At 36.5% G+C, this 12938-nt stretch overlaps 3 protein-coding genes and 1 long non-coding RNA gene across 4 annotated transcripts; 1 reads left to right on the top strand and 3 right to left on the bottom strand.

Annotated features, from left to right (window-relative positions):
• Positions 1-129: 129 nt before the first annotated feature.
• On the bottom strand, positions 130-1785 carry LOC118746319 (small integral membrane protein 13). The gene is made up of 2 exons (XM_036480169.1): positions 1536-1785; positions 130-1149 (listed from the first exon to the last, which is right to left on the bottom strand). The coding sequence occupies exons 1-2, from the start codon at positions 1612-1614 to the stop codon at positions 1013-1015; spliced, it is 216 nt and encodes a 71-aa protein (XP_036336062.1). The 5' UTR covers positions 1615-1785; the 3' UTR covers positions 130-1012.
• Positions 138-974, bottom strand: LOC118746318 (N-alpha-acetyltransferase daf-31). Its single transcript, XM_036480168.1, has one exon. It carries the CDS (start codon positions 865-867, stop codon positions 265-267), a length of 603 nt encoding a protein of 200 aa, XP_036336061.1. The 5' UTR covers positions 868-974; the 3' UTR covers positions 138-264.
• Positions 1786-3426: 1641 nt separating the features above from the next.
• Positions 3427-5304, top strand: LOC118746317 (caspase Dronc). Its single transcript, XM_036480167.1, has 4 exons — positions 3427-3480; positions 3631-3724; positions 3799-4246; positions 4303-5304. The coding sequence occupies exons 3-4, from the start codon at positions 3806-3808 to the stop codon at positions 5155-5157; spliced, it is 1296 nt and encodes a 431-aa protein (XP_036336060.1). The 5' UTR covers positions 3427-3480; positions 3631-3724; positions 3799-3805; the 3' UTR covers positions 5158-5304.
• A 1697-nt stretch (positions 5305-7001) lies between these two features.
• On the bottom strand, positions 7002-7638 carry LOC118746316. The gene is made up of 2 exons (XR_004993819.1): positions 7561-7638; positions 7002-7209 (listed from the first exon to the last, which is right to left on the bottom strand). It is a non-coding gene; the product is annotated as an uncharacterized LOC118746316 (long non-coding RNA).
• Between the last annotated feature and the right edge of the window lie 5300 nt (positions 7639-12938).

Here is a 12938-nt window from a genome sequence, read left to right as displayed (position 1 = left end):
CTTTTATTTCGAACAAGTTCCGTGAAAGTTCGTTACATATGTATGTACAGTGATATACGTTTCCAATTTCTTTAGTTTTCATGGTCTTCGCTTTGATTCTAATAGAAACATTGGAATAAAAAATAAATATTAGCTTATTTGGTAGCACAAAATCCATCAAGGATTAATTCACAATTTATTAAGATACGAAATAATTTCCAAATACATATACAAATTATAAAATTATACCCAATTTTCATAAGAACACCATACTATTTCTCCACCTCAACAGCAATGACCGTCATGGCCGCTGTGATCATGCGACACTGCTTGCCTGTAGTTAATCTTATCCCTGTCAGCGCCGTCTGCAGTACTAGCCTTATTTTCATGTGCGTTCTCATCGGAATTTTCTTTTTTGGAAAATTCGCTAAGATCACGCCGCATGGCATAAGCATCTTCACCGTCTGCATAATATTTCGGTTCGATTTCGATTATTTTGAATTTTAAAGAATCGGTGTAGAGATTGAGAGCTGCACGATTACTTTTACGAACATGCAAAGAAACATACTGTGCATCGAAGCATTCTACCATCGCTTGGGATGCTTGATTCATTAGCTTCTGCGCCAATCCCAGACGACGATATGACCTTTTCACCGCCAATGAGGTAATGTGACCATGTTTACTTTCCTCACCAGGTTCTGGCTCCTCCATTTTTGCAAGAACATAACCAACAATATTTCCTTTATCATCTTCGGCAACATAACTAAGTTGTGGCCATGTTAGGCCATGATAAAAATAGTATTTCATTTGATAATTTTCAGGCAGACAGAGTAAATTGCAATGCTGCATACTCATTAAGTCATCGGGCTTCGCACAACGGATATTCATGTCGGCGATACAATATTACAAGATCCGCTGTTTAGTTTTTAATTTTTACTATAGTCAGTTGATTAGTAGTAACTATTAACTATTTTTCCTATTTTCTAACTAATGATTTTAATTGCTTAAAAGTATTATTGCTTGCGAGTATTATCTATTCACGACGAACTTTTTTCGCTCTTATATGTGGTTGTTGTTCTAGAGGCTGGAATTCGTCACCGTTGCCTTGGCCGAGTAATTCTCGTACAAGGCGGAATTTCGATAAAAACGCCTTCCAGATGAGGAACCAGCCTGAAAATATTAAGCAAACAAAACAATAAATTAAAAACTGGGCTGGAAACGTTAATGTGGAGAATGCAATAAATAAATATCAGCGGCATTTTTGTATACATATCTAGATACCAGTAGAAATTTTAGGTAATCATGAGCCGAATAAATTCGTCCTAACAAGTGTTTATTTCATATATCAATAACATATATTTGTCTTAAGGCAAGCGATTATGCATGGCTGAAAAGCACGTCGTCATCAAGTAGGGGTCAAAGTTTGCATTCTCCAATAAAGCTTTAGAACATCAAAGTAACTCACGTAGACCAAACAAGATAACATACTTAACGCAATTTAATTAATAATTATTTACTTATAGCTTCCTTAAGGTAGCAAAGTCCCATTATCTTACCTAGCAAAATTATCACAGCTACAATGGAAACTGAGGCTAGAACTGTAAATATAAAGGCTAAAACCGTCTGAAAAGACATCTTTTCAGTTATTCAGTCTAAGTGTAAGCATCAAGCCGTTTTCGAAGCAGGTACACGTAAGTTTTAATATAGTTTCTTTAAACATAACAAGAAGAATCCAGCCTTATTTTACTTATTTTCAGCCCACAATTCCTGTGTTAACGAAATTGAAGCAGCTGGTTTTCGCCGTCAAAACGGAAAAGCAACATGCTGCTGACACATTCAACTTAACACACCCATTGCAGGCAGTGTGACCAGGTTACCTTTTGAGGCTAGATTGTGCATTTAATTGTATGCCATACAGGCTAACCTAATATTCACGCACGCCGCCAATTTACTGTTAAAAATTCCTCATGCACATACAGCTTATATGGGACCAGCCGAAGTTGAACGGCGTGTGTATGAAACTAGTTCAATTTCCAATTTTTGTTCTGCCTGACATTTTAATTTGACGTTTCGCTCAATGAAATCAAATCGAAACTCACGCAAGCCAATTTTGGATGCCGCAAAAAAAAAAACGTATTCGACGGCATAAGTACCAAAACGCAAGCCGCGAATATTTGGTTAGCCTGATAGCCTCAGAAATGTGGATCTTTTTTCTGGCTTTTTTTACTTAAAATGTTAATAACAAAAATCGGGCCCAAACTATAAAAATAAGTACCTAAGCTTACTAAAAACCTTTCATATTTCTAAAACTAGGTTCTATTTGCCGTAAAAATATTACAATAACTGCAAAGTTCATTTTTTTTAGAAAATATTTTCTTAACTTGCTATTTTGTTTTGATGAGTGTTCTAAAAAGTTTCTTATAGAAAGTTGGTTTTGCAGCACTTATAGAATTTTTAAGAAATTAAATTGCCGACTTCTTTTTAACACCAATTTTCATATCGTATAACATTTTCCAACCTTTTTTATAAACAAATTTAGCTTCGCTTTTTGTAGTTATCTGGTCACACTGATTGCAGGGATGCATGCATCAATGCATTGAAAACCAACACAAATGTTGAAGATGTCTTGGCAATGAACGCACCTCATAGTCTGGAAAAGAAATTTTTATTTCAATAAATGCACTAAATTGCATTGTAACAAAAGGCATGAATAATAAAGTTTATTCTTGTCAATTAGCACATTTTTTGCCTAAAAACCATCTACAAGTTTGCACTAAAACTTCACTACCTCTGCGGCGAGGTTAAGCAGGGTAAGCCAACCGCATGCATTGACAGATTGTCTGTGATGTGAATAAAACCGAATATATTTTTATTTTTGACATTTGAACTTACAAACAATTAAATCTTTATAAATTAACCTTTATTAGGGAAATCAATTATCTTCAATCACTTGGTAAAATTCTACACGCGTTATAGGAAGAATTGGCAGATTTTTGTTTTCTTTTATTTGACGTTTCTTCCAGGGTTTCCTAGATATATTTCAGTCTCCAACAGGATTTCTAATAAGAAATAGTAGTTGTGTTTCTTCGGTTATCCAGCTCAGTATAACTATCATTTCTCACGCAAACGATCTGGATCATTCTTAATGGGGATGGCAGCACCAATTTTATACTAGTAGCACGAGGAAGGCGAAATTATAAAAATTAACTAAATGCGAAAAAGTACATCTAAACGAAACACTATTCACTTAAATAAATATTTAACATAAACGCGATTTATTTGCATCAAGTTAAAAGAAAAAAAAATAGTAGAATATCTGTTTGTGTATACATTCATTTTTCAGTGCTACCAAACCGTGCAGCAAACAGCAGATCATTAACTGAATACGTAGGTCCGTCCAATTGGAAACTAATTTTCTATACAGTACAAAAAATGCACCTCTGCGAAGCTACTCATATGAATCATCCCTTCGCTTTGTTCGTTTTTACTACGTATTTGTTGGTAATTTCACAATTTATTTATTCTTTTGTTTAGAAGAGAATTTGTATTATTACTTTGCAAATTGTGCTATCCTTATTAATCAAAGTATAAAGTAGCAAAATTTTATGCAAATAATTGTTTCAAATTGCTTTAAATATTAAAACGTTTAAGTTACAATACGAACTTGGTGTTGGCGAAATTGGGACAACTTATTTCCTGCACAGATATTCGAACTTTCCCAGGGCATTGGAATAAAACAATCACGGTCAGTGCCATTGCCAACGTTACTGCCGTATTTGCAACTGACTAATTTAATTTCATTGCCGTCCACTTCCAAAGCGAGAAAATGAATGATAAACATCGAAAAGTAATAAGAGAAAACATCGGCAAACTTGTCCAGCACACTGATTTTAAAAGACTACTTAAAGCCTGTCAGGAAGAGCGTTTACTTTCGCAACAAATGGTCGAAAATCTTTACCTTGATTCAAAGAACTTACATGAATTTGGATCGACTCCTACTTTGGAAGAAATACAACATCAAAAGCTTTTTGAAAAAATTACCCACAGAGGTCCTGAAGCGTTTCAAAAACTTGTCAAAGTACTAAAGCATTTAGACAACGTCGAAGCGATTCAAATTTTAGAAAGGGAAAAGGAATTTAACTGCATAAAAGAAACTCGTCAGTATTTATCTCAAAAGAGCTCTAGCTCGCCCGACAATCCAATTGAAACACTGCCTGAATCAGTTTCAATCCAAACGCCCGACATTCCTGATAGTCTTCGAACAAAGGTATGGTATTTATTCTAGCAAAAAAGTATTTAATTTACATTGCATTATATTTTAAGGTCGATGAAGATGCAATACCTATACTAGAGGAGTATGCTGGTCCAGTATATCCCAAAGAAAAATATGAAGTAAAGAAAACCGATCGCATTCATACACATGATCTCATTGGAGCATATGAAATGAAATCGAAAGATAATCGCGGAGTTCTATTTATTGCAAATTTTATAAATACTCAGACTGGATACCGAAACGGAGCTATAAATGATAGTTATGCACTTATCTACGTATTCAAGCAATTAGGTTTTAAAATATTCGTAACTACAGATAGTTCGCAAAAAGAGTTTTTTGACCTGCTGGAAAAGTTATTAAAGTCTGACTATACACGTAAAACAGAATGTTTTATATTAGCACTGATGAGTCATGGAGAGCTGGACAGCAAAGACAAAGAATGTGTAGAATTCAGTGATGGCTCAATAGCAAAAGTGGAGGAAATACGGGACCGTTTTTCGAACGAAAGATGTCCCAATTTGGTGGAGAAACCAAAGGTTCTTATATTTCCCTTCTGTCGTGGCTTTAAATCTGATAGCGGAGTGCAACGAAAACTTGAGACTGATTCTATGAGTAGTAAAGACAATCTCGTCGCAACGACTTCCGATTTACTTATTTGTTTCGCTACGAATCCAGGTTTCAAATCACATAGAGACCCAGAAACAGGTTCTTGGTATATTCAAGAGCTTTGCAAGAACATAGCCCTTCACGCTCATGATACCCACTTCGAGGATATAATTAAAATAGTGCAAACCCAAGTAGGTTCATACCGTACGGAAAGGAGAAGTTTGCAAACGGGTACTTCACAACAACAAGGTTTCAATAAAAAATTATTTTTTAATCCTGGCTTCCCGAGCGACGAGTAGAAGGTTTTATTATTTATATACTATAAAAATTAGCAAGTGCATTTATTTTGTATACATTTGTATGTATACATAGTTTTGTATTAAAAAAAACTATAAATTTTTTACACTGATAATAAAATGTGATCCTTCATTCAGAGCCTATACTTATTGTACGTCTTTTCAGTAAATGGAATAATTCTAATTATAGGAGACTGACAGTAATATTTATAAACCATAACTTTGTAGTAGTAATAGTATATCATCGTTTAAAGTACAAAACCGCGTATCAAGATAATGCAAAACCGCGTATGTGAATTATGTAAATTTTTTACTAGAGAGTGAAAACACTCATATTTCAAAATGTTTTTTTTTTTAAGCAATCGCATTCCTGGCTAGTGTATTTCAGGACGAATTGATAAGGATTAAGCCAAGAGCTTGTGTGAGCAAATCAAATTTTTGGCAGCAAATGGCGGTTACGCGGTTTTACAGAATGACGATACGCGGTTTTGTACTTTAACCGACGATATATTTTTTAGCTTTAAGCTATTTTAGTTTTAAAGACAAATATTAATATTTACATAACTTTGTTTGTAATAAACTAAGAAGATATTTAGTTCAATTCTTAATACTCCCGGGAAGTTCGTTCTCCGGGAATTTTTTTCTCCCTCAAATAATTAATTCCCAGGGAGTATCGATTTCCCGTAAATTTGGTGAATTTCGAAAAATCTGTTTGACACCTCAACTCGGCTCTTTAATATAAAAATCGTCAGGGAATTTTTATTCGTGATTGTAGGAAAGAGAAAAGAAAAAACTGCCAGGCAGTTTCTGTTTAGAATCGGCCTGATTATTTTAAAAACTACAAATTCAGAATATATGTTTTATGATAATATCATGCATTGTGCTCTCTCAATTGCAGTCACATCTTGCAACTTTTATTTCCGAAAACATTAGACAGCGAATTACTTTGAAAATATTGCCACGTCTGACACGCTCTTTACACCTTGCAATTTTTATTTCCGAAAGTGCTTTCTGCAAATATGCAAAAAGGACTTATCAGCAGTGTGACCAGGTGAATCTTTTTGAGGCTAGATTTTGCAATTAATTTTAAGCCATAGGCTCGGAATTTTCGGTCTAACTTCGTGGCCTTTTTTACTTAAAATATTCATATTAAAATTTGGACCGGAACTTATAAAAGTAATAACCATATTAAACAATATTTAATATGTATTTCAAAAACTAACGTTCAAATATTACAACAGAGCAAAGTGCCATTTCATTGAGAATATACTTTCTTGACATTTGGCCAACCGCTAGAAGTTGGCGGTGAATAAGCCGTGTGTAAGGGGGCGGTAGCAATAACGAATACGTACATAAGAATGAGAAGCATTCCTAGCATAACTTAAAAGTTTACCGGTGCTGTTGTGTTGTTCACAGTTCAAAAAATCTTACTACTTGGCCGATAAATCAATGCGTGTGTAGTGCCTAAAAACGGTACTACGAAATTCGGCTTAAACTTATTTTTTTAACAATTGATTTGTTGGCGTATTACTAGCGCACTTTGATGTGGAAAAAAAATAATTTCTATTCAAATATTTTTTTGGTTATTCTTATGCTGGATTTCCACTAGGCATTACAGTGAATCTTACAATTTGTTTCTGACTATGTACAAAACTGTACAAAACCACAAATGATATGATGCTCGATGAGAAATGGGAATGGTTTTGTACAGTTTATTTTCGTACCCTGCCTTGAAGTAATGTATACGTAATTAACCTGAAAAATGTTATTTTGTATTCTGATGGGAACATGTAAACATTTACTGGCATCTTTTTAACCTCATTTCTCACAGGGTATAACTTTTCCTAACCTTTTTTCTTTTTTTTTTTTTTGTTTAGAAACGCAACAACGCGTATAGAAAATTGGCAAGGACTGTTATGATGTCCTCAAGAGCCAGGTTGTCCAAGAAGAATTGTAATGCGAAGCTTTTAGTGAGCGGTGACCCGACGAGCCGGTTCCAGTGATGATTCAATCCCACGTCGAACAAGCATGCAGGGTGACTCACAAAATTAATTTCTAATAAAGATAGTAAAATACAAACTAAAATAGCCTTTGAGACTAAACCAAGCAAAAACTTCAAACTGCACAAATTCAAAAGTGATTGATCACCAAATTAACCTATCGTACTACGTACATTATAATACAATAAATACAATATTCTCTATCAGCCTTTTTTTTTTTTTGATTGCCTTTTATACAAGAATAAAAGGTTTGTACCCTATCAGGTACTCATGTAAGTACAGGTTATAAGATGAATTTTCGTATACATGAGGAAATTAAAAAATTATTGAGTACAAAATCACCAAAAACTACAGAAGTAATACAGAGTAAATCGGCTATCTTATAATTAATAAAATGTAGTTGTACCAGCAGAATCAAAGGCACTTGATTGCAGAAAAAACACTAATTTAGGCATCTTTACAATTAACAACAAACTCGTAATACGTGTACACATGGAAAATTTAACTACAATGAGGTAGATACATCCATACTCCAAACCAGTCATACATATCTCTAATCTTATTACTAATATAATTATTTTTACTATTATTATTATTTTTTAAATGCACAATCGTACGTGCAGAATTCCATATCTGATTGAATAGAAAAATTAATCATATGACTACATTCTTAAGCATTCGGAACAAAAATGCATACATATTTGTCTCAGACTTTTTTTTCCCCTGCTTTCGTTAAAATTTCTCTTTTTTTTTTTTTTAATAATTGACTGGTTGAAATTGTTTTTCTTCATTTTCCCTAAAACGACTATTACTTAACAATAAACAAACATATGTCTGTTTTATAAAAACATACACTTTTAATTTTTTTCCCCTATATCTATATCTTTTTATACTCAAAGAAGCGTGTCGAGCTTCACCGTCTCCAAAAAGCAAAGCAACTCCCTGAGATGGCGATAATCAAAACTGGCGAAAATTTCTTTTAAGCAGTTGTATTTACTAAAAATAGTGAAATTGTTTCTGGCGGCGGAGAACTTTTGGCATACAAAAATAAGATGGTCATTTGTCTCTCTAACCCCACAGCATAAACAGGCATCAGTGATGTTAGCTTTAAACTTACTTAAAAAAATCTTTCCATATGTGTGTCCACACATGAGTCTATTTATTAATTTTATTTCCTGAACGGAAAAATTGCATTTTTTATCGCAGAACCAAGGGGAGTCAGTTACCTTACCTCCATTTTCAGCAAAAACTTTACCTTTGGATTGACAAATCTCCGAAAACTCACTCTCCCACTTACGCCAAATGGCTTGACGAATTCTTCTAAGCCCCTCCTCAACCGTAAACTTTATATGCATGTCCTGTCCATTTCTCACTGCAGCCTTTGCCGCTAAATCCGCTTTCTCATTGTACACTAACCCCACATGACTGGGAACCCAACTGAGCTTTATGCTTTCACACTTTAAGTTGTGCATCAAATTTTGAATCTCCGCAACAATATGATTAGTCGTTCGTTTCTTGTTAATTAATCTCAACGCCGCCATGCTATCTGAAAGAATGGCAATTTTCTTACACTCCAACTTGACCATCATCCGAACCGCCTGCCTGATTGCTAGAAGCTCCCCGAAGGTGGAGGAAAAATCACCCACTACTCTATATAAGAATGACAAATTTTTTTGAGGATCATGGACTGCGAAACCCACCCTTCCATCAGAAACCGACGCATCCGTGGCAAGGAGGTAAAAACCACTATTCTGCAGTTCCCTTAGTCTAGAGACAAAAATACTTTTCAACTGTACCGTACTAACATTATTTTTGGTAGTACCCAGCTCCGAAAGCTCCACGTGGAGGTTACGATGCCTACAAAAAGAAACATCAGTACCAAGAAGATTGAAAACGGCTTTGTGCTTTTCGTAAACAAAACAATAACTGGATTTAGAGACACTCCCACTCATCAGGTCATCCCTGAGGCGAGGATTTACAAGCCACTGTCTGCTGAGCTCCTTGGCAGCCAACCATTCCGCTCTTTTCAGAGGGGGAAGCTCGCCTGCCAAAGCATACCTCACATGCACCGGAGCACTTGGAGGAAGCCCCAAGCACCGCCTAAGAGTATCATTCAAAATGACTTGTATCTTTTTGTTGTACCCAATAGGTGCATCCGCATAAGTGGAGTTAGCGTATTCCACCTTGCTTCTCACAAAGGACTTATAAAAATTTAAAGCTACTTTGGGCACCAAACCGCTTTTAATAGGTGTTAAACATTTGATAAGATTTTTACCCGGTACCGCAATCATTTTTAGTCTGCTAACCTTATTATTTACCGATGTACTCGCAGTAATTACCCTCCCCAACCACTTTAGCGAGCGGACCTGTTCAACTTCTTTACCATCCAAGCATAAAGAAAAAAAGCTAAACCTATTGCTGTTTACACACATGAATTTGGTTTTTTCCACATTTATGCCAAGATTTAGACTTTTTGCACCTATTACTGAAAGCCATCAGTTTACCCTCAAGGGCCCTTATAGCCTCCAGCTCAGTATTACCACAACAGATGAACGCAAAATCATCCGCAAACTGAAACATCAACGAGCTATCATCATTCAACCTGTGGAGCCCTGCAGTATAAAGGTTAAAAAGCAGCGGTGACAGACAGCTCCCCTGGGGTAGTCCATTTGAAATCTCAACTGAATGCTTTCCTAACACAAGCGTTCTTCTGGAGAAAAAGTTTATAACCCAACTACGAATTCTGTTATCGACTCCTAAAACCTTTAACCTGTAATCTAACTTGTCGATGCTGACACGATTGTACGCGTCGGAAATATCCAAAACACACACGAAAACTTTTTTCCTACACTTCTTAAATTTACTGGACCAGTAAATGAACTCATTCAGGCACATTGTCGCCGATTTCCCTTTTCTGTATGCAAAACAGCCATCCGGAAACACGTTATTTTTTTCCGCCCATTCCTTTAGCTCTTCTTTTATAATCATGTTGATACTCTTCACAAACACTGAAAGAAGCGATATAGGTCTGAAATTCTGAATATCATTAAGATCCTTCCCATGCTTAGGAATAGGTACGATCTTGATCTTCCTCCACTCCTCTCTAACTCTATTCTCCAGAAAATGCCTCTCAAAATCGTGAACTAAAGCCTCCTTCGTGTCTACCGGCAGCCCTTTCAGCATACCAAATGTTACGCCATCCAAGCCCCCCGCCGATTTCTTCTTTTTCTTCAAAACGCTGTCAAACATCTCCACCGAAAACTCTAACCCCGACTCGTCCATACACCCATTGTCGCTGACCTGACAGTCCCTACCCACTTCAACGGTCCGCACTGCGCATTGGTTTTTTAATACGTCTAAATATTGAGCCTGCTCATCACTGGGCCAACATGGAACCCTTTTACGAGTCCCCTTAACACTATTAACGAACCTCCATGCCTCTGTAGTATTTGGGTATTCATTTAACTCACTAATTTTCGCCCGATAGCAGTCCGCTTTTGCTTTTTTTACAGCCGCTTTCCACTCCTCTTCCATATTAAGTAAATCCTCAAAGTCTCTAACATTGTTCGTCAGCCTCGCTTTCTTCCTGCACGCCGACAGCAGGCGAAATTGTTTTTTTAATGACTCGTTCCACCACGCTTTGAGGGAACCCTTTACAGAGTTTAAATCAATCGTGGCTCCTTTAATCTCCTTATTTATGGCCTCGCAGATACCATCAACCCCCTCATTACAGTGAATTCTAGCCAGCGCCGAGTTAAGTTTTCGCTTTTGAACGAACGGAACCGGTTTGCTCGCAACGTTTGGAAAATCTATAATAATAGGCCAGTGATGGCTGCCCCCGACAAAAACAGGGACCACCTTCCACATAAGCTGACAGTTCGAGTTAGTAAAAGAAAGATCTAAGACTGAAAGGCTGCCTGGACAATTTTTGCTAGTAGCGAAAGTAGGACTACCATCGTTTAAACATTTGAAATTTGCCTTACGAATCGCATCGAGCAGAATTTTACCTTTAGGAAGGTCCTTTGGGCTACCCCATCTTCTGGTCTTAGCATTGAAATCCCCCAACAGTAGGATGTTTTCGCGTCCCTCCAAAAACAGCAGTAAACGACTAATTTCATAGACAAAGAGATGTTTGTTTAAATTCGGTGGAAAATAAGCAGAAACTATAATAAAATTTTGAAGCAAGCTTGTGGTTTTAGCCACAACAATGTCATAGTTGGAATTGTATCTGATTTTCTGTAAGCGTAAGTTTTTCCTACTTCCAACTTCCTACACCCCCGTAGCCATCTGCCCTGAACTTTGATAACAAATTAAAATTTATAAGTTTATGGCCCTCAAAAATATCACCACACGAGAAAATCTCTTGTAGAACCACTATGTCAATCTCATTATGCTGAATGAAAAAGTCTATATAATCTCTATTGGCTTTCAGACTCTGACAATTAAATTGAAGAATTTTTATTGTCATCTTTGTTTCTATTTACAACAAGTCTATCATCTACGTTAGTTTTAATTAGATTCCCCAACACCTTCAAAATCGGCTCCTCAGCATCGATATTGAATTTCACCGACAACTCACTGAGAAGTTTTTCAATTTCACTCACTCTCTCCCACTTGGGACTTTCATACACCGGCACAGACTTTTCTATAATCCTGGCCTGCTGAACCTTTTTGCCGACCTCACTGCTCTTGTTAATTGCTGCTCTGGCAACCACGTTGTATTTTCTCCTGGTTAGACTCCTATTTACTACACCTTCGTTATTCTGCCTCACTTCGGCCTGTCCCACCCTAGCTGGGAACATTTCATCATAATCGGCCAGTACTGAGAAACTATTCCCTTCGAGCACATTTCTGTAGCTATCAAAAACTTCACGCTTAGACAACTTCTTCACCGTCATGATCTCAATGACCTGTCTTTCTTTCTCCCAGCTGGGACACCTATTTTTATTGAACGATAAATGGTCATTACTACCACATAAAATGCACTTAGGGTTAGTACTATTGCATTTTTCCTGACAAGATTCCTCCTTGCCACAGACTATGCACCGGTTCTTTGACCTGCAAGAAAGTTTCGTATGGCCGAGACGCCCACACTTAAAACATTGCTTGGCCCTGGGAAAGAAATGATTCACCCTAAACCCGACACAGAAAATTCTGACCGACTCCGGTATAACATTTCCTTCAAAGCCAATTTTTAACGAAAAAGTAGGAACAAAATTCTCCTTGTTGTTTGGATCTCTCCTAGTTATTCTAGACACCGATGACACCGGAATGTCCGACTGAATGTTGTTAAATATTTCACTTTCTAGAAAGTCAAGAGGTACCTGTCTAATCACACCATAGGTCTCAAAAAAACTTTTGGGAATAAAGACTCTAATTCCCATATTCTTGAGGTCATTGTTAGTCAGACTTGCGTTTGCATCTTTAACCGAATAAAAGAAGACCTTAAATAAGGACCTTCCTATAGCAAGAATGTTTTTCAGACCACTTATATTTAACTTCCGAATTTTGCCGAAAAGGAAAAGGCCGTTCTTCACCCCCTTATTCTCAAATAAACCACTTTTAGACGCATCCATAAGAACAACTGCTTCTCCCTTAAAATCAACATTATATCTCTGACTTTCATTTTGATTGAACTTATTACTTTCGGATGTATTTAAAACCCCAGCACCACCCTGATTAGCAGAGTCCGCGCTAACCTGAGCCGCCATTGCATTCAAATGATTAACATGGCCACCAGCACTGTACTGAGCACTATCCAAACCGCAACCAACATTACTATTC

The sequence above is a fragment of the Rhagoletis pomonella genome, unplaced genomic scaffold, assembly GCF_013731165.1.
Source record: "Rhagoletis pomonella isolate Grant_MI unplaced genomic scaffold, Rhpom_1.0 Rhpom_scaffold_00010, whole genome shotgun sequence".
Classification (NCBI taxonomy): domain Eukaryota; kingdom Metazoa; phylum Arthropoda; class Insecta; order Diptera; family Tephritidae; genus Rhagoletis; species Rhagoletis pomonella.
The sequence above is the reverse complement of the archived record's forward strand: the minus strand, read 5'-3'. Positions and strand labels throughout refer to the sequence as shown.